General features: G+C 54.8%; 2 protein-coding genes across 5 annotated transcripts in view; one reads left to right on the forward strand and one right to left on the reverse strand.

Moving 5' to 3' along the window:
• The first annotated feature begins 1,410 nt into the window (after window positions 1-1,410).
• On the forward strand, window positions 1,411-4,860 carry LIMD2 (LIM domain containing 2). Of its 2 annotated transcripts, none has more exons than XM_077853855.1 (5): window positions 1,411-1,429; window positions 3,313-3,407; window positions 3,596-3,640; window positions 3,721-3,860; window positions 3,936-4,860. In XM_077853855.1, exons 2-5 carry the CDS (start codon window positions 3,366-3,368, stop codon window positions 4,093-4,095), a joined length of 387 nt encoding a protein of 128 aa, XP_077709981.1. In that variant the 5' UTR covers window positions 1,411-1,429; window positions 3,313-3,365; the 3' UTR covers window positions 4,096-4,860. The 2 variants fall into 2 exon arrangements, with proteins under 2 accessions (XP_077709981.1, XP_077709982.1); XM_077853856.1 differs by lacking the exon at window positions 1,411-1,429 and adding an exon at window positions 2,400-2,529.
• A 1,520-nt stretch (window positions 4,861-6,380) lies between these two features.
• Window positions 6,381-18,274, reverse strand: part of MAP3K3 (mitogen-activated protein kinase kinase kinase 3) — a 69,819-nt gene continuing 57,925 nt past the window's right edge. For all 3 annotated transcript variants that reach the window (XM_077853840.1, XM_077853839.1, XM_077853841.1), the window contains exons 8-16: window positions 16,209-16,282; window positions 14,209-14,276; window positions 13,912-14,004; window positions 13,119-13,310; window positions 12,414-12,562; window positions 11,611-11,742; window positions 10,988-11,117; window positions 10,473-10,650; window positions 6,381-9,176 (exon numbers count right to left, since the gene is read on the reverse strand). In XM_077853840.1, the coding sequence (XP_077709966.1) occupies window positions 8,948-9,176; window positions 10,473-10,650; window positions 10,988-11,117; window positions 11,611-11,742; window positions 12,414-12,562; window positions 13,119-13,310; window positions 13,912-14,004; window positions 14,209-14,276; window positions 16,209-16,282 (1,245 nt within the window). In that variant the 3' untranslated portion in view covers window positions 6,381-8,947. The remainder of the gene's footprint in view (window positions 9,177-10,472; window positions 10,651-10,987; window positions 11,118-11,610; window positions 11,743-12,413; window positions 12,563-13,118; window positions 13,311-13,911; window positions 14,005-14,208; window positions 14,277-16,208; window positions 16,283-18,274) is intronic.

An 18,274-nucleotide genomic window follows, 5' to 3' on the forward strand; every position in this document is an offset into this window, starting at 1 on the left:
AGCGCATGTGCAAGCACAGCTGTAACTATCATCAGATAGCCTCACAACACACGTAATAGATTTGTCTCCTCACTATCCAAAGATGTGAGACCGTCCGTTTTAGCCCACGGCCAGCAAACCACTTTGGGGCCGAAAGGTCCAGGTGCTAAAGACTAGCCTTTCTGCAGGACCCCTTCTGGGCCGCTAGGAGTCCAGGCAGAAGAGGCTCGTGTTTGGCAGGAAAGGAGGTAGATGGTCTTGTTCTGTAACATGACTTGCAGTGTCTCCTTACCCCTGGAACTAATACCCAAGGAGCAGGTAACCCAAGAACCAAACCTGTTCCCTCTCATCCTGGCTGGCTGCCAGCAAGGCTGGGCAGGGGAGTGATTCTGACCTGGGTCTCCAGGGTGCCTCCCGGCCTGCATGGGCACCAGCCTGGCACCTTCCCTGCCTGCCAGTCCCTCTGGGGTGAGGCGCCCTCCTCTCGCTCAGGCCCTAAAAATGTCAGATTAAGGAAGTGCCCCTCCCTCTGAATGCCTCTGACCTGAAGCTGCTCTGAGCCATCAAATGCTCTCAGTTTCCCTTCCCTCAGAAATTATTAACACCAGTTGAAAAACAAAAAATATCTCCTTTGGGCAGTTACAGGGCTTGAGGTGAAAGGAATGACACCCACTAGGGGGCTGAGTGGGGAGGCCAGGTCACATTTGTTTCCAAGCCTCCTCCTTACCCCTGCCCAGCTCATCTTTAAACCTCAAGTTCCCTTTTCTCAACACCATCATCAGCCTGTTTTCTTTCCTTCTGAACTGCTTTCTTCACCTTGTGGTCGGGTCCGTTCATCCTCCGCGCCCAAGCTGCTGTTCCTGTGGTGGCTGCTGGCAGATCCCCCCACCCCACCCCCCCACCCCCGCAGACCTGTCCTGGGCAGGGGAGGTGGCTCCACAGTGCCTGCTGCAGGCGCAGCTTGCTCCTGGTGCTCCTCCAGTGGGTGAGGGCCACGCTTTCCTGCATCACTGCAGCCGCCTTTGAGAATCTGGTCACTGGTGTGCAAGCTGCCAGGAAAGATGCACACAAACACAGTTTTAGAATTGTCTCACATACACACACACACACACACACACACACCCCATCCAAGGAGTCTGGGCCTGCAGCTCCCCCCAAACATAAATCTTCCTCTAGGGCGGGGCAGGAGGCTGGGGAGAAAAAGCAAAGCAGGCCATGGGAGCCCTGAGGGAGCCAAGGGAACAGCTGGGGCCTGGGGAAGCTGCTCCCTCCCTCCAGCCCCTGCGGCTCTGAGCTGTTCCGTTCCCTGACACGTGTGTGTGTGGGCTGTGCTCTGGAGCCACTAGTTCTATTCCTGCCACAGTGTGGGAACAAGCTATGTTTAGGGCTGTGTTTGGTGAAACTGCTTCCAGCCAGACCTCAGGCGGAGCCCGGCAGTCCCCGCAGCCAGGTAGACGGCATCTCCCCACAGAGGCCCCTCCGGGAAGCCACGGCCGCATGCACAGCACAACTGAGGCCCTACCCCCCCCCCCCCCCGTGGGTGACAGTCACCCCCTGTGCCCTCCCACCGTCCAGCGGTGTGCTGGAGCCCGGGCAGCCGCTGGGCCAGCGGGCAGGGAGTACGGAGCGGCCAAGCCCGCCGCCCAGCTTGGGTACTTGGAGCCGGCGTTGGATCTTCAGGCCTCGCTCCCTCGCTCCCTCGCTCCCTCGCGGTGAGGGAGGTTCAAGGGAGGTTCGGGCGCCGAGATTGAGATTCGCTTGTCTGAAGGACGGAACCGTCCGAAGGGGGTGCCCTCGATTTCTCTCAGGCGACGGGGTCGGTGGGTGAGGCGCGGCGGGACTCCCGCCACACACGGGCACCACAGGAACGCTGTCGCGCCGCGGGCCTTGCAGCCTCCGGGGGCCCTTGCCTGTGGGGTCGCAGCAGACCGGACCCCCACAGACCGGCCCGCGGGGAGCCGGCGGCCCCAGGTGACCACCACGGGGCGCCGCGCCTCGCAGCCTCGCAGCCTCGCAGCCTCGCAGCCTCGCAGCGTCGCGGGGCGGGACCGCGTGCCGGCTGGCCCTGCCGCCTCGGGGGCGGCCTCTGGCGGCGGGAGGGCTCCGCGGCCGGAGCGGGCGTGGGATCCCGGACCCGGCCGCCCCCGCGGGGCTGTCACCCTGGGGAAACTGAGGCCGCGGGAGGCCCAGGGACGCCCCGGCGATCGTCCCCGCCTCGGTCTGGAGCGGGCCGGCGGGGGCGGCGCGGGCGCCGGAGCGCGGGGTCGGGGCGGCGGGGCAGACAAAGGCAGGGGACGCGAGCGAAGGGAAGACAAAGCGCAGAGGGGGTCGGCGGCGGCGCCGGGGCCCCGGAGGCGGCTCCGGGCGCGGCGGAGCCAATGGGCGGGCGCGGGGCGGGGGCCGGCGGGGGCGGCGCCGCGACAAGGCGGTGGCGGCGGCGGCCGCTCGGGGACCACTGGCAGCGGCGGGAGCTCGCGCCCGCGCCCTCCACGCACCCGAGGCGTCCCCCGGAGACCGACCCCCCGCCCCGCGGCCCAGGCCGGGGCCCCGGTGAGACCCGCGGGCGGGCCGGGGAGGGGCCTGCATCCGCCTCGCAAGCCCGGGCGCCCAGGAGGGGGTGCGGGCGCGAGGGCCGCCTCCCGCGGGGTCCCGACGCCCCGCGCCCCGCGCCCCGCGCCCCGCGCCCCCGCGCCCCGAGGCCGGCGACCGCCCTCCCGGGCGCGCCTCCGAGCAGGGACGGGGCCGAATCCCCCTGGCTGGGCCCGCGGGGGTCCCGGGTCTGGGGCCCGGTCCTCGTCGGCCCTGGGCCGAGAAGCGGGGCGCGGGCGGCGGCTTGGCGGGGCGGGGCGGGGCGGGCGGCGCGGCCGGAGCGCTGTCCGGGGGCTGCGCCGGCCGAGAGGGGGGCGCCCGCGGCCTCGGCTGCGTCGGGCCGGGGTCAGGCCGGGCCAGCGGATTCTCACCGAGGCCCCGCCCGCCCCGCGACCTCCCCTCGGCCTCCCCTCGGCCTCCCCTCGGCGCGGCGGGGTCCGGGCAGCGGGCGCTCACGGCGGCTGCGCGGCGCCCCCTCCGCTGGCCGCTGCCGGCTAACTCTGTGCTTTCCCCACGACACACGGTTCCACTCAGGGACCCCCGGGCCCCGGGGGGCGGCGTGGGGGGCGGGCGGGCGGAGGGGGTGGGTGAGGGGCGGAAGTGGCAAGACCCAGAGCAACAGGAAATGACTTAGGGAAAGTCCCAACCGCAGCCCCCCAGCCCCTGCCTGTAAGCGCTCCCCCCCCCGCCCCTGCAGGCTGGGGAAGGGCTTGTGGGGCGCTGCCGACCGACTTCCCCTTGCAGAACCCAGCGGGTGCCGCGTCTCCACCTGGGGCCTCCATCGCCCTCACCGAGCCATGTTCCAGGCTGCAGAAGCCGCCCAGGCCACCCCCTCTCATGTAGGTGATCATCGGGCCGGGAGGGCCCCTCTCCCGCCGGCATCTGGCCTGGGGTGAAGGGGTGAGGGGCGGCGGGCTTGCCTGCCACCCTTTGCCCCGCCCCCCGGGGCCCTGGGACCCGGCGGGCGCCCCGCAGCAATGGGCTGGGCATCCCTCAGCTGACCTGGCCGACTGGCCCTCTCCCTTAGGAAGCCAAAGGCAGCGGTGGCAGCAGCACTGTCCAGCGCTCCAAGGTAGGGCCCGGGAGAGGAGCGTCGCGGGGAAGAAGGGAGGGGCATGGGCTAGGCCCCCGCTTACTCTCTCCTGCCGTCAGTCCTTCAGCCTTCGCGCCCAGGTGAAGGAGAGCTGTGCGGCCTGCCAGAAGACCGTGTACCCCATGGAGCGGCTAGTGGCCGACAAGCTCATTTTCCACAACTCTTGCTTCTGTTGCAAGCACTGTCACACCAAGCTGAGGTGCGCCCTTGCCCTGCCCCTGCCCTCACCTGCCAGCCCTGACCTGACCTGACCACAGTTGTTCTGCTTCTGCAGCCTGGGCAGCTACGCGGCACTGCACGGGGAATTTTACTGCAAACCCCACTTTCAGCAGCTGTTTAAGAGCAAAGGCAACTACGACGAGGGCTTTGGCCGGAAGCAGCACAAGGAGCTCTGGGCCCACAAGGAGGTGGACCCTGGCACCAAGACGGCCTGAGGCCCCTCTGCCGGCCACTGTCTCTGCAGAAGAGGGCCTGGAGTGGGGCAGTAGGGAGGGTGGGAAAGAGTGGACCTGCTCTTGGGGTGGGGGGGTGGATCCTGGGGTGCATCCCAGGGTGGGATAGGGACAAGGCCATCTTGCTCAGGCAGAGGGTTGAGGGGGCAGGGCTCTGCTGCAGGATTCCTTCATTCTCCCTGGGTGGGGGTGGCTCGGGAATCAGGATTGGGGTTTGTTCACCACCCTGCTTCCTACTTCTTTCAGCCTCCCCCTATGGCCCCTTGGGAGGCCCCCAAGCCCAGCTTCCCTATCTAGGTGCCTTTTCTCCAGTAAGGAGTCAGCATGCCCCCTCAGGGTCCCAAGCTCCCTCACTGCCACCTGGGGCTCTCTGCGGCCCTCATGTCTCCCCATCTACCTCTGCCCTTAGCCTGGTCCTGAGCCATGGAGACCGGAGGAAGGAGAGCCAGTGTGTCCTTGCTGGGCCTCCCGGAATGCCCACCAAGGCCCTGGCGGGGGGAGGGGAGGAAGTGGATTAGCCCTGCCCTCCCCCAAAAGGCGAAGCACGACTTGCCCAGTGGGGCTTGGGACCCATCTTGCACCACCGGAGTCACGAAGCGGAAGCTAAAGCACCACCGCCAGGCTGAGAGCCACAGAGACTGGCTGGGGGCTGGCATCCGCCATGCTCACCTCCTCTTTCTCCCCTGTTGCTGCCGGTTCTGACTGTTGTGATCAACCCTATTTTAAATATGTTTTAACAGATTCTGACTCTGTATCATGTGGCCTGATTGGGGGGTTGGGAGCTTTGTGGCAGGAAGGATGCAGAGGTGACAGGGAGCATGGTCAGTCCAAAGCACTTCTGGCCTTGATTGGGGTGGGAGTGGGGCTGGTGATGGGTATCAAGGAAATGCCAACCAGCCTGAGAGAAAAAGGGGGGTGCCCCTTTTGCAATAGCCAGACCTCCTCCACACTGTCCTATCCAGAGTGGTTTCATAACTGGAACTCTACTTTGCTTGTCAGCCTGTGTTCTTTAAGAGAGGGTCAGGCTGGGGAGCCTGGCTGGCTCAGTTGGTAGAGCATGCAACTCTTGAACTCAAGGTTGTGAATTCAAACCCCATATTGAGTGTAGAGCCTACTTCAGGCTATCCATAGGTGATGGACCCTGGCCTCACTGCACTTCAGTATTTTGCAAGGCAAAACCCTTCTCCTGAGTCCCTGTCTGGAACCTCCCTCCCCTGCCCGCCTTTGCCTTGGAAATCAGCAAAGGATGGTAGAAACCAGCAGATTCAGCAAGTGCTGTTGAAGGTTCTCTAGTTTGCTGTGTCCTTCCCCATCTGTCATCTTCCCCTTGCTTTTTCAATCTCTGGGGAGTGGGGCAGCTGCAGGCACCATCCCAGGTAGTCGAAGGAGAAACAGCTTCTCTGTTCCTTGGAGGGACAAGTTTACCGTAGGGCAAATGCAGCCAACGTGGAGGACCTGAGACCCCACCCCCAGAGGATTATAGGTAGGAAGTCTGGGTTGTCCTGTTTGGACCCAACTGTCCTGATTTCTCCAAACTGCCCATGGGCTACATGAACTGGTGGAGCAAAAGGGCCAACTCCTCGGGGATTTGCTGCCACTGCACCCCATACAATTCTTGAGTCCTAAGTGACCCCATGCCCATGGGACAGGGTAGGAAGCTGGGACTCAGACTTGTGGCAGATGGGCCACTGTGTTGTGTTGAGGTAGATGCTGCCCTTTGAAGCAGCAGCTAACACTCAGCGCAGATGGCACTGGGTCCTCAGCATGAGAGTGGAAAGCCCCATTCAAAGCAGGCCCAAATTCTGTGCTGGAGGCCTGATGGCCTGACAAGGATGGTCTCTCCCTGCTCTGAGCTGAACACCAACAGCAGGTAGACCAGGGGGAGAGAACAGAGAGGTGGCTCCTGGAGGTGCCTGAGCCCTGCCCTGCAGAACACTGCTCAGGGGAGTACTCCCCTGCACTTCCAGATGCCATGAAGTTTTGGACTCCAGCCACTGGTGACACTTGGGCCAGGGGGGCTGACAGTGCCACCTTGATAATCAGGAGACACCCTCAGCAGAGCTCTTGGAAGTGGAGAGAAAGGGGAGCCACCTCTGAGCTAGCAGTGGTATCAGCCACATCATCCCATCCTAGGACCCCTCTGGGAGTAATTTCAAATTCTCTGCTGAGGGACCCAAGCTGCTTACCAGGCACCATACCTGGCTCCCCTCGGGCAAACACCTACTCTCCACTCCCCAACCAAAAGCATTGCCACAGGACCCCTTGGGTATAAATGATCCCTTTTATTGTAAGTAATGTGCGACACTGGCCTGGCTTTGCACTGCAAGCCCTCGGTCGAGATATAGTCAAATAACTATGGCTGCAGGTTCTTCTGCACGATCCACAATTCAGACAGACACAGAGCTGAGGTGGACAGGAGGGGCAGGAGGGTGGTGGAGTGTGGACTGTCCCCAGCCCTGGCCTCTCCATGTAGGTTTGGCCAAGGCCGACATAGCCCATGGAATGATGAGCAAACGGCAGCATGGCCCTTCCCACAGCAAGCCTGGTGCTGCTAGGGGGCTGCCTTTAAGAATCTTTGGGCCCAGGCTGTCCTAGGCCCACAACTTGTCATCTGGGTTATTTAATATAAAGACAATAAATTAAAATTAAGCAACAGCTTGGTCCTGAGGATGCTGAGCCAGCATGTCCACAGTTTTTGGCACAAAAAAAAAAAAAAAAAAAAAAAAAATCAGGTCTTTTTTTTTTTTTGGAGTGCAGCGTTTCTTGGCCTGTATGCAAATTCACTTTTAAAACCCATTCCCTGTGAGGTAAGACCCCAGGAGGTGGGGCTCTGTGAGAGCCTGAAGCTGGGACACAGAGTCGTCTTGTTGGCACCGGCACCGTGCTCTGTTTCCTCTTGGGGAACAGGGGCTGGGGGTGGGGGTGTGGGCCCAAGAAGAGTGCTACAGCCATCAGGATGGGGTCATGGAGAGGCCGAGCTGCCACATGGCAACTTTGGTCAAGTTGAGGGGCCAGTCCCCACCCTGGGCAAGGGCCGAGGTGGAGACAGGAGCACATGCTCACTGTCTTCAGAGGGCTGAGCTGGGGGTGCTTGACAGAGGCCCCCGGGAGAAAAGGATAGAAAGAGGGGCCCAGACCCAACTGGCACCGTGCAACACACATTCCTGCAAAACCAGCTGCTTTCATTTTCTCTTCTCTCTCTTGAGGCGTCCATCACCTGTAACAATCTAGAATTGATATATATAAAAACCATCAAATATGATCTGAGATATAAATTAACAAGTACAAGGCCTCACATTACATGATGTGAAAAGGCTAAAAACAGCGATAGAAACTACATTCATAAAAGTGCATCGTCAACATACAACGAAGGCTTTGGCTTGTTCTGGTGCCCGTGGGGAAGTGGGCATGGCTGGCAATGAGCTGCCTGGAGCTAATCCCCAGCTCCCCGGAGAGGCCCATCCCTGGGCACTGGCTTTGTTGTTGTTGTTGTTGTTGTTCCTTTAATGACAACTCCCAAGGAAACTGGGTGTTTGGAGGGAGGAGCTCTAGCAATAGGCACATTTTGGAGGGGAGGGGCCGGAAGAAAGGACCAGCGCCCAGGCTGAGGTAAATAAGGCCAACTCTAAGCTGCTTGGAGACACTGGCTCCCAGACCCCTGCTACCATTCTTCCTCTAAGAAGGTAAGGAGGTGAAACCTCATGGGGATGGGCAAGGCTGGCCAAGAAGGAACAGAGATGGAGTTTGGGACATAGTTGGTGACATCATATGGGCTCTCCCTTCTACCAGGTGGAAAGGGCTCTGGCCTAGCAGGGTCATGACTCACAGACAGCCTGATATAACTTCCCTAGCTATCCAGAAGAGCCTGCCCAGGGTTTAGGGCAGCCAGCTGGGTCAGATGCTCTCACCACACTGCCCATCTTTCTTTCTGCTCCAGTGGGGAAACGGGTGCCAGCTCAGGAACGCAAAGGCCATTACCTTCAGCTCTTTCCAATCCAGCCCAAGGCCCAAGCCCACAACAAGGATATTCAGAGCCCAAGGGCACAGTCTCCAGTTTAGAAACTGGGTACAGCATAAGAGTGACTTCAACTTGTAAAACAGAGACAATTGCATTGACAAAACTGGGTCTCTCCCCCACTAAGTGGGGACAGTTCCACATCTCAGGCCCCTGCTTGGGGTGTAGGGGGGGAGCAGGGCCATGGGGGCAGGCAGGATGGGCTCCTCCCTCCCTGAATAAGGCAGCATAACATTTGCTTCATTCATCTTTGGTAAAGGACAGGGACTGGCAAAGCTGACCTGGGGGGCCCCTGGGAGAGCGTAGCCCCAGCCTCTGCCTTCCATAGGCTATGGGATGCTGGGCTTTACCTCAGGCTTGGGTGGGCTCATCCAGCCCAGAGATGCCCTGGTGGTCTCCAGACATGGGAGGAGAAACAAAATAACACTTTGAATGAAAGTAACACTATTCAGACCCTCGTGTCTGTCCTGTGCCCCCAGACCCTTGGGGCTTTGGTGCTGATTGCAGTGTCAGGACACAGCCCCTGAGGGTAAGGCCCTCAGCACTTTGCACACTGTTCCTAGATCCTTCCCCTCCACGCTGAGCTTAGGATGCTGGAGCTCTCGGGTCTGGCAGGCTGGGGGCTCCCAGTCCTTGAGGCTGCAGCCACCCCGCCCTGGCTCTGAGCCCCAGTGGTGGAAGGGGCACAGACGAACACTGGTTGGACTGGAGCTCCATAGTCCACAGCGTTGCCTGGGAGAAGCAGCAACTTTGCTGAGCCCCCACAGCAGCCCCTTGCCTGTGCAGCAGGGGCAGCTGGCAGCAGTGTGCCTCGAGAGCTCAGTACACGAGCTGTGCAAAGTGGTGTGTGAGCAGCTCCTCGGCTGAAGGTCTCTGGCGGGCCTCCACAAAAATGCGCCTCAGGAAGTCCCGGCCATGCTCAGAGATGTGGGAGGGCAGCTGAGGATTGGTGGGCTGGGTGGCAATCTTGAAAATGGCAGCCATGGCTTCATACTCTGCCCAAGGTGGTTTCTCCGTCAGCATCTCTACCACGGTGCAGCCCAGGCTCCTGGAGAGAGAGAACCCCATGTCACGCCGGGCTCCCTGACCTGCCCACCATTGTGAAAGGAGGTCCCTTTCTCAGAACAACCAGAGGCAGCATGGGACAAGCTGAGGGGTGATACTTCTGTAGAGGGTACCCAAGGCTTCATCAACCTACATCCACCCGGGTGAGTCTTGATATAAGGGAAGAGACCCTGTAGTGTGGACAGAAAGAGCTCTGAGATAGCTGTGTTTGTTTCCTATTGCTGCTGTAACAAATTACCATGAGCATAAGACATAAGAAAAATTTATTCTGGAGGTCAGAAGTCGAGAACTAGTCTCAATGGGCTCAAGTCAATGGGTCAGCAGGGATGGTTCCCTCTAGAGGCTCTGCTTCTAGAGGCTGTCAGCACTCCTTGGTTCACGGCCCCTCCTTAGACCACTCTAACCTCCACATCTCTTGCTACCCACTCTCATCTGCTGCCTCCCTTTGCAAGGACGCTTGCAATTATACTGAGCCCACCTGGATAATCCAGGAGAATCTCCCCCATCTCAAAAATCCTTAAATTAGGCTATTTGCAAAGGCCTGTCTGCCACGAAAGGAAACATTTACAGGGCATGGGGTTAGTACATGGGCATCTTTGGGGAACCATTACTCAGCCCACTTCAGTACCGTTCTGAGGGGGAAGAGACGCTCTCACAACTTCTGGGCTTTTTTAGAGGATGCACAAGAAGTGAGGCAGAGCAAACGCAAGCCATGTGAACGCTACGAGATGAAGAAGCCTGCTACAGTTTAGAGATTGACCCAGGCCTTCAAACTGGGTGCTACTTCTCTTAGGGATTTAGCAAACACTAGGGAGGTTTTTCCATGGCCTAGGCTCTCAGCAGTAGCAGATAGGTGCCATTTGAGGTTAAAACACAATGCATAATTATTTTGAGATTCTTTCATAGTCATAATTATCAAGACTTTGTTTCCTTATGTTGTTGTGTAGAACCCATCCTGTGCCTATAAAACAATTGGTCTATTCACCTGTTGATGACTATATGGATTCGTGCTAGTCATTCGGGCTGTTACAAATAAAGCTGCTGTGAATATTTGTGTAAAAAAATATATATATAACAAAAAAAAACACAATGCATTTGCCATAGTTGCTGCAGCTTGCACCAATGTCCCCACACTCGTGGAGGCTGCCTCCTGACCTGGCTGCCAAGAGGTGAATCTCCTCTTGATCCCACAGCACGAAGCCCCCATAGCTCATTTCTAAGTTAGGGTTGGGCTAGCCCAGACATGGAGAGGTCATCCCAGCATGTCCCCAGTGCTCACCACACATCTGCCTTCCTTCCGTAGCCCTCACCGCTGATCACCTCGGGGCTCATCCAGTAGGGTGTGCCAGTGACCGAGCGCATGCCCGTGCCTGACATGCAGATAGTCTGCAGGCGCTTGCTGGCCCCGAAGTCCCCTAGCTTCACGTTCCCAGCAGAGTCTCGGAGGATGTTGGCTCCTAAGGCATGAAAGAGCAGAGGCTGCAACCCTGGACCCTCTGGGCATTTTGTACCCTCCACCCTCTTCCCCTCCCTCCCAGGTCATAGGGTTGCTGGGGACAATGGAGACTACCAGGAATCAGACACGATGAGCACCTAGCGCTACTGGCTTAGCCCTACAGCATGACATGATCATCACCACAGCCAACATCTGCACAGCACCCTATAAGTAGTTTCCCACATTGCTCAACCCATCCATATCAATCCCCAAGGAAACAATCAGGGTCTCACTTTTCAGAAAATTAAGAATGGTTAAGTGACCAGGTCTTAGGGACCCCATAGCCTGTGCCTGCTCACCCTTGATGTCTCGGTGAACGATCATGTTGCTATGCAGGTAGGACATGCCCTCCAGGATCTGCCGGGTGTACTTGCGGGTCACACTCTCTGTCAGAGCTCCGTAGGCCTTCAGCTGGTCTTTCACCGAGCCCTACAGCCATAGGAGTCAGAGGGAGTCAGCTAAGAAAAGGGTGGGGTGGTGGTGGTGGTGGTGGTGGTGGAGGGCTATTTCCAGCACCTAGCATTGCAGCAAAGGAGTGATTCAGCCAACCCCTGTGAGCAAAATACCAGGCTTTGCTAGGGGCTATGGGGCAGCTTGAACAGTATGAGCCCTTCCCTTAAGCAATGTATGACCTAAATCCAGAAGGGAGACCCCTCTGCTCCAGGTACAGGCTGTACTTACTGGACAGTCAGTGCAACCACCCTCTAAGCCTCAGGTCCAGGTGGCCTGGGATGCCTCACATCCCACACTGTCACTACGGCCAGATGCAGGACCCTCCTGACTTTGAGCATCACTTCACCTTCTCCCCTGAGCCTCTGGCATATCAAATGATCAGAAGCATGTCCAAGGGACACCTCCTCTAGAGCCCACAGCCAGGTCTGGCCCTTTTGTGTGTGTCCCACATGCACTGAGAAACACATACCCCCGGCATGTACTCCATGAAGATGGTCAGAGTCTTCTCCGCACGGTCCCGCAGACAACCATAGTACTGCACGATGCGCTCATGCTGCAAGTTCTTCAGCAACTGGATCTCACATTCCAGAGCACTCACCTCCTAGGGAAGGGGCCCAGTAGTTAGCCTGGCTCACAGGGCCCTGGTTCTGCCCACCTGGGATCAGCTCGGCTTGTCCTAATTAGTGACCCAGGGGAGTATGTCTATCTTGGCAACTTCCGCTGGAGCAAAGGGGGACTCTGTTAACAGTCTGGCCCTTGGACACAATGCTGGGCAACCCACAGGATAGTGGCACTTCCATGCTGGAAGAAGGCAGACATTGGGGTGAGAGAATGGGGGGCAGGTGCTTAGTTAAGGTAACTGCTGCATCTGTCCACTCAGACTGGAGTCCACTTAGGCTACACCCAAAGTTGAACTCTGAAGATAAGCTCCTTCTTGGACCGAGGGCTGAGAGAGGCATCTGTGTGAAGGGTGGGGGAGGTACTGTTCCTTGCGGCACTGGCCACTGCCCCTCAGTCTGGGCTGTTTGGTACTTCAGCATCAACTCATTTCCTCATACCTAATCCCTCCCCCGGGGGGTCTGATGCTCTTTGGACCACAGTCCTTTTGCTTCATGGCCATGGCCAAGGTGGAGAGCAAGGGAACTTGGGAGGAAGAATGATGGGGGAAGCAACCTGCAGCTTCTCGAGCAGTTAATCTACGCAGTGAGATGGAAATATCTGTCGGGGGGGGGGGGGGGGACACTGGAAGCCAGACCATGGGGAAGGCAGTACCTTGCTTGTCTCAGGGCTGTCTGGGTCAAACTGGACTTGCTTGGAAGCAAGCTCACGTCCTGTGTCCACGTCATAGCACAGATAGACCCTGCCGAAGGCACCCTGGCCCAGGAGCTTCCCACGGCGCCAATTGATGGGAGCACTGGGAGCTACAGGAGAATGGAAGGAAAGAGTATTAGCTTGGTAAATTAGTTACTGAGATCTTGCCCTGGTCTCTAGAGGCTCTGTGATGGGATCTCTGGCTCAAGAACCTCTCACCCAGAACCATCCTATATCTCAGTCCAGCATCATTACCCCCATCTGGAGCAGGCTCAGTACCCTGATCAGTTGGACCATTAGGCTCAAGTCTTGAGAGGCAGATGACCGGCTACCGTCATGGTTAAATCCTCTTCTGCACTCATCAAATACCTTTATTTCCTATGACCCTAAACATCTGAATATGACAAGGACTGAGAAGATTGGTCTTCTGTTTAAACAGAGAAACTAAAGCCTAGAAAGGGGAAGTGGCTTGCCACACAACAGTGCAGCAAGGCCTAAGGTCCAAGGGATCTGCTGCTGACCCACAGGTTCCTCCAGTGTGGTGAGGATGGGTGGGAGCAGCCTACTGCTGAGCTAAACAGCCCCAGGGGATCTCTGGCCTCCTGCCCTGCCTCCTATGTGAGCACCCGCTGGGCAATCTCCTTCTGGCCAGGGCCCACTCCTCACACTTGGTTGGCACATTCCTCTCCTGCACAGAGAGGGCATTCTCGCTGTCTGCACTCCGCAGGCGCCCTCTGGGGTCCAGGTATTGCACCGCCAGACCCATGTTTTCGCCATTTGTGCTCAGGGAGCGGCTGGACGGCACGAGGGTAAAGAGGTTGCCTTGATGACGCCGTATTCGTGGAAATGTTCTTCTGCCTGAAGGGGTGCAGGAGCCATAGTAGAGCAAGTCAGACCCCTGGCCATAAGGCTAAATACGCAAACCACATCATCCCATCTGCCCTCTTCCTAACTCATGCCAGAATGGCTAATGTCTCAAGCACCCTGAGAATCAGGACAAAAACAGGAATTAGGAAGCAGCCACAGATGGTTCAGGAAGCCCTAGCCAAAGGGAAGGCACAGGGCTAGCTCTCAGGTACCACATCACTGGCAAGGCCAATTCACTGCTGAAGTCTGTCTTCTCTGGCATCCTAATCCTAAACCTGTGTGAAATTCCATTCCGTCTGCTGCCATGGGGCAGAAGAGGGCGCTGGAGAGCTGGTACCATGAAACACACTATGGATTCAGATCAAGGATGCTATGCTCCCAATGGCAGCATCTTGGCTTCCAAATACCACCCTTCCCCCCATCTCCCCTTAGCCTCTAGTGCCTCAAGTCTGGGCACAGCTCCTCAGAAATAAAGGAAACATGGGGTGTAGGGTGCCTGGGCCCAGCCCCTAGCAGTGGCTTTTGTGTGGCAAAGCTCTACCCATGTCCATTCTGAGGCAGCCAGCAGGGGGCAGGGTAGAGGTGTACTCACCCTCGTTGTAGTCCTTGTGGTGCACAGAAACGTGGTAGCGCCGGGGGTAGGTTCCACCTTTAACCCCTTTGTCATACAGCTGAGTTTCCCGATCTGAGTAAGATAGAGGAATCATTGGTTTCTGGGTAGGTCAATGTAAGTGAGTCATCTAAGCCCCCATGTTACCTGAGACCTCCGAGCAGCAGCCCCAAGGAGAATTAAGACAGCCCTGGCTTTCCAACTCAGCTAACAAAAGCAGAATGCCCACAGTCCCATCCAGACATCCCTGCAGTGCTCTCCATGCTCTGGGGAACTCACCCGAGAACTCTTGTCTGTTATCTGGGAAGCTCTGGGCTCGGGACATTCTCGATTTCCGGAAGGATGGGCTAGAAAAAAACGAAAACAAAATCACAATGTAGATATCAGCCTACTTCAAGAAGCTGTCCACCAGGGCAGAAGGCAGGATATCCACATGGACTCTCTTCTTACTCCTTCCCACATCATTACATGGGATAGAAAAACCAGAAAAAATATCCAGAATGCCTAGCTTATCACAATACCTGCTTGGTATGTAATCTTGTTCTCACAGTTTGAGAGGGAAGCAGAATTTGGGAAAAACAGCCATCTTCTGAGTTCAGCTTACTACTTTCTCTTTAAGTACTCTGAGGCCCAAGTCTGACAGGACCCGCAAGAATCAACCCCTCCAGCCCTCCCAAATTCCACCTTGGAGTTTGGCACCACTTACCCTTCTTGTCCTTTCCTCTCACCTTGGTAACAGGGGAAGAGTTGCAAAACACCCCTTGCCCAGGGTGCTAATAAAAATAGCAACAACACCAAGCATCTTCCTTTCAGACTAATTACCACCATCCCATTTCAGAGATAGGGAAACTGAGGAATGGAGAGGTTAAGGGAAGCTACTTGACTTATATTTTAATGGAGCTGGGGTCTATGTGGCTCCACATCCCATAAAGAAGAGAGGAAAGCCCTATGCTCAAGTTAGACTGGGCCTCAAGGAAATAAGTCCAGGTCATTGGGTTTTACTCCCAAGGAAATGAAAACAAAGCATTAGAGGGACAGAAGCAAAATCTAAGAATCAAGTATATTCAGCTAGCTTTCCTAGAATTCACCTAAATGTCCTCTATCTTACATGTGAGAGTGCCTTCTGAGAGAGCCACAGGCCGGAAACGGTTAAGGACACGAGGGTGCCCCCTACTTCACAACTACTAGACCTTCTGTGGTCTTGTCCTACTGCCCACCCCACTCCCCAACCCTGCTTGGCCACAAAGTTTGGGAGATATTTCAAAGCCAGAGTCAGCCCCTGTCTTGGCAGAGCCTTCAGTTTGTGGCAGTAACTCTTGGCACTTTTATCTGGGCTTCTTGCTCCCCTGGTCGAAGAGCAAGCCCCAAGCAATGCTATAAAATGGATACCAACAAGTAACCATGACTATTTTATGACGTTTAGAAGGAAGACAGTGCTCATCAGTTTTCAGATCTGTTAGGAGAGACAGTACAAATTTGGCCAGTACCCATGTGAACAATTGGTCAGTTACACAAACAGAAAAAAAAAAATCCCCGAACCTGCTCCATAGCCTCTGACCACAGCCCTTAGTCCAGTCACACATGATCAAATGTGCTATTGGGCATAACAAGGTCAAGGTGAGAGACTGGCTAGATCACTGCCAAAGCCAACTCTAAACATACACCTCCTGTTGGGCCAACCAGCTCCACAGAGCCATTTGGTATGTAAAAGACAGCACTTACTCTGACAGAACAAGATTACATACCAAGCAGATAGTGTGGTAAGCTAGGCAGTCCAGATATTTTGTTTTCTGGTTTTTCTATTCCAGTTTCTTACTCTATCAGAAACACTTGGAGGAAAAAAAAAAGGCAAACCCACAGGTGATAATTCCATTTTTTTCCCCCAAACATGGAAGATTCACTACTTCTCAGGCCAGATCATAGCAATGAGGTCAAGAGCACAAGAGCAGTGTATATTATATGTAAACTTCAAACATGTACAGCACTTGGGATAACAGAGCAAGCATTTAACACATATGACTTGCTATTATGAGCTACTATTACGAGCTACAGTTACACTCACCTAATTATACAAACATAAGACTCTCATGGTACTTGAAAAATTAAGGAGAGGGCTAGGAATCCCAGAAAGAGGTTTCTTTCCCAGAAGCATGGTGTTGTAACCATGGGTCTGCAGAACAGTGTCTAGATCAGAGACATACTGGCTAACTCTGTTTCCTCAGCCCATCTGTCCCAAACATGCCCAGGCACTAACACCCAAAGCAGCCATAGTCCCATACCTGTCTGCCGACCTGTCCAAGGATTGGCAACTTCCTGACAAGGAATTTTCAGCACTGCTCAGAGGATCCAACATCTGTAAGGCAAGACATACAATAAAACCCCAGCCCCTGCCTCAATCCCAGCCAGGTGACTCAGGGCTTTATGGCCCAGCCAAGGCCAGCAAATAGTCCTTTCTGTCAAAATATGAAAGTGCCCTTTCTGTGCCTGTGCAGTGGGAAGAATGGCTAAGAAGGTACTATTCTCCCCTGTAGTTTGAAAGGCAAGTTTCCAGAAGGGAGAAAAATGCCTGGACAGCATCCCAAGGAACTCTGCCAGGAGAGCAAAGCAGAGACGCTACTTCTCTTGTTGGCATTTTGTTGGCTCAAGAACACTGGGAGCCTGGCACTGAAGCTGGTACTACCCCACAGAGGCTTCCATGGCATATGGGTGGGACTGTAATGCTTCTGTTTACACTCCATAATTTAAAATTTACCGAAACAAGAATTGCCCTCGTTCCACAGACAAGCCACTGCAGGTCCAGGAAGGTTAGGAGAATTGTTTAAAGTAATGAAACTAGTATTATACAGCTGATACAGATGAAAAATTTCCTAGTTCCTGGTTCTCATATGGAGGCAATAAGAATCTATGAAATGTTTCTCCAGCCTTTGGTCAAATGCAGTAACAAGAAGCCTTCAGATTAGCTTTTTCTTCAACTAATCTCCCTTCATTTTGCCTATAGGGGTATTCCCTATCAGAGTATTCATTATCTGAGATCCAAAGTTAAGCATTACATAGGGAAGCAGGAATCAGAATAATGAAAATTCACTAACAACTTTCATAAAATTAGTTTCCAACTCAAATTATCCCTTCCTATTTAATACTAGGGTCCATCTTGCCCATAATTTCAAAGTGAGACCAGTTAACAGAAGAAGAATAGGCAAGTACAATAACATGACAGGCATGATGCAGAAGAATACCAAAGGTTCAAGAGAGGCCTTCTGAAAATCCACTGAATCCTGTGAAGCCCTCTGGGGGGAAAAAAAAAAAAAAAGAGGGCCCTCTTTATAACAGTGTCACAGAAGTCAAAAGGGAAGGAAAGAGGTAACATTGTGTCAGCAAAATTTTTGTTAGAAAAATTAAGCCAAAAAAATTAACATGAATCATGCTTTTGTTTGTTCTAAAAATTAGCAAACAGATACAACTACTACCTTAATCTGATGAAAGAAAAAACAAAATAAACCTATCTTAGTTTCACTTTTCAAGAAAGTCCCAATTGAATATTCCTTCACTATATACTACACTGTTTTGGTTTCTGTTACGTGGATTTATCTTGAATGGCTGGTTACCAGGAACAATTCACTTTAGCTAAGGGGAAGGGCCTAGGCATTCCTTCTTTGGCCCCCTCCTAAGTCTGTCCTCACTAGGAGTCCAATACTCCCACACTTTCCAGGGCTAGGCAAGTACAGCAGAGATGTAAAAGGACCAGGATATAGGGCCATGGGGAGAGATAGAGACTAAAGGCAATGAACTCATTTGCAACCTCTGAGATTTTATACCCAAGTCACCTCTAACACAGCTGATGTCCAGAAGTGCTCTAGCTAGAGAAAACAGAAAGGATGGTCAGTAAAATACCCAAGTAGGGAATCCTTACTCCCTCCAGGAGTAAGTAAAAGCACTCCAGGTCACTATTCTAAACACAAACTTATCTGGAAAGCAGGAGTTGTATACAGAAAAGAGAAGAAGCAGTGTAAAGGGTTTCCTCACAGCCTATATAGTTTGGATAATGCTTTATAGAGATTAGTTATCACCAGGAAAGAAAAATTATAAGAATCAGTTTTAGGGGAAAGAAAAATTACAAGGATCGGTTTTTTACAAAATCTATCATGTGATGCCGCTGCCCCTTCTACTGGATGCTTTGTTTTTAAGAAATTTCCTCTTCCCAGGGGTGCCTGGGTGGCTCAGTCAGTTAAGCATATACCTTTGCAGCTGCCTTCGGCTCAGCATGATCCCAGGGTCCTGGGACCAAGCCCTGTGTTGGGCTCCCTGCTCAGAGGGGAATCTGCTTCTCCCTCTCCTCATGTTTCCT

This window comes from Canis aureus, chromosome 16 (genome assembly GCF_053574225.1).
Source record: "Canis aureus isolate CA01 chromosome 16, VMU_Caureus_v.1.0, whole genome shotgun sequence".
Classification (NCBI taxonomy): domain Eukaryota; kingdom Metazoa; phylum Chordata; class Mammalia; order Carnivora; family Canidae; genus Canis; species Canis aureus.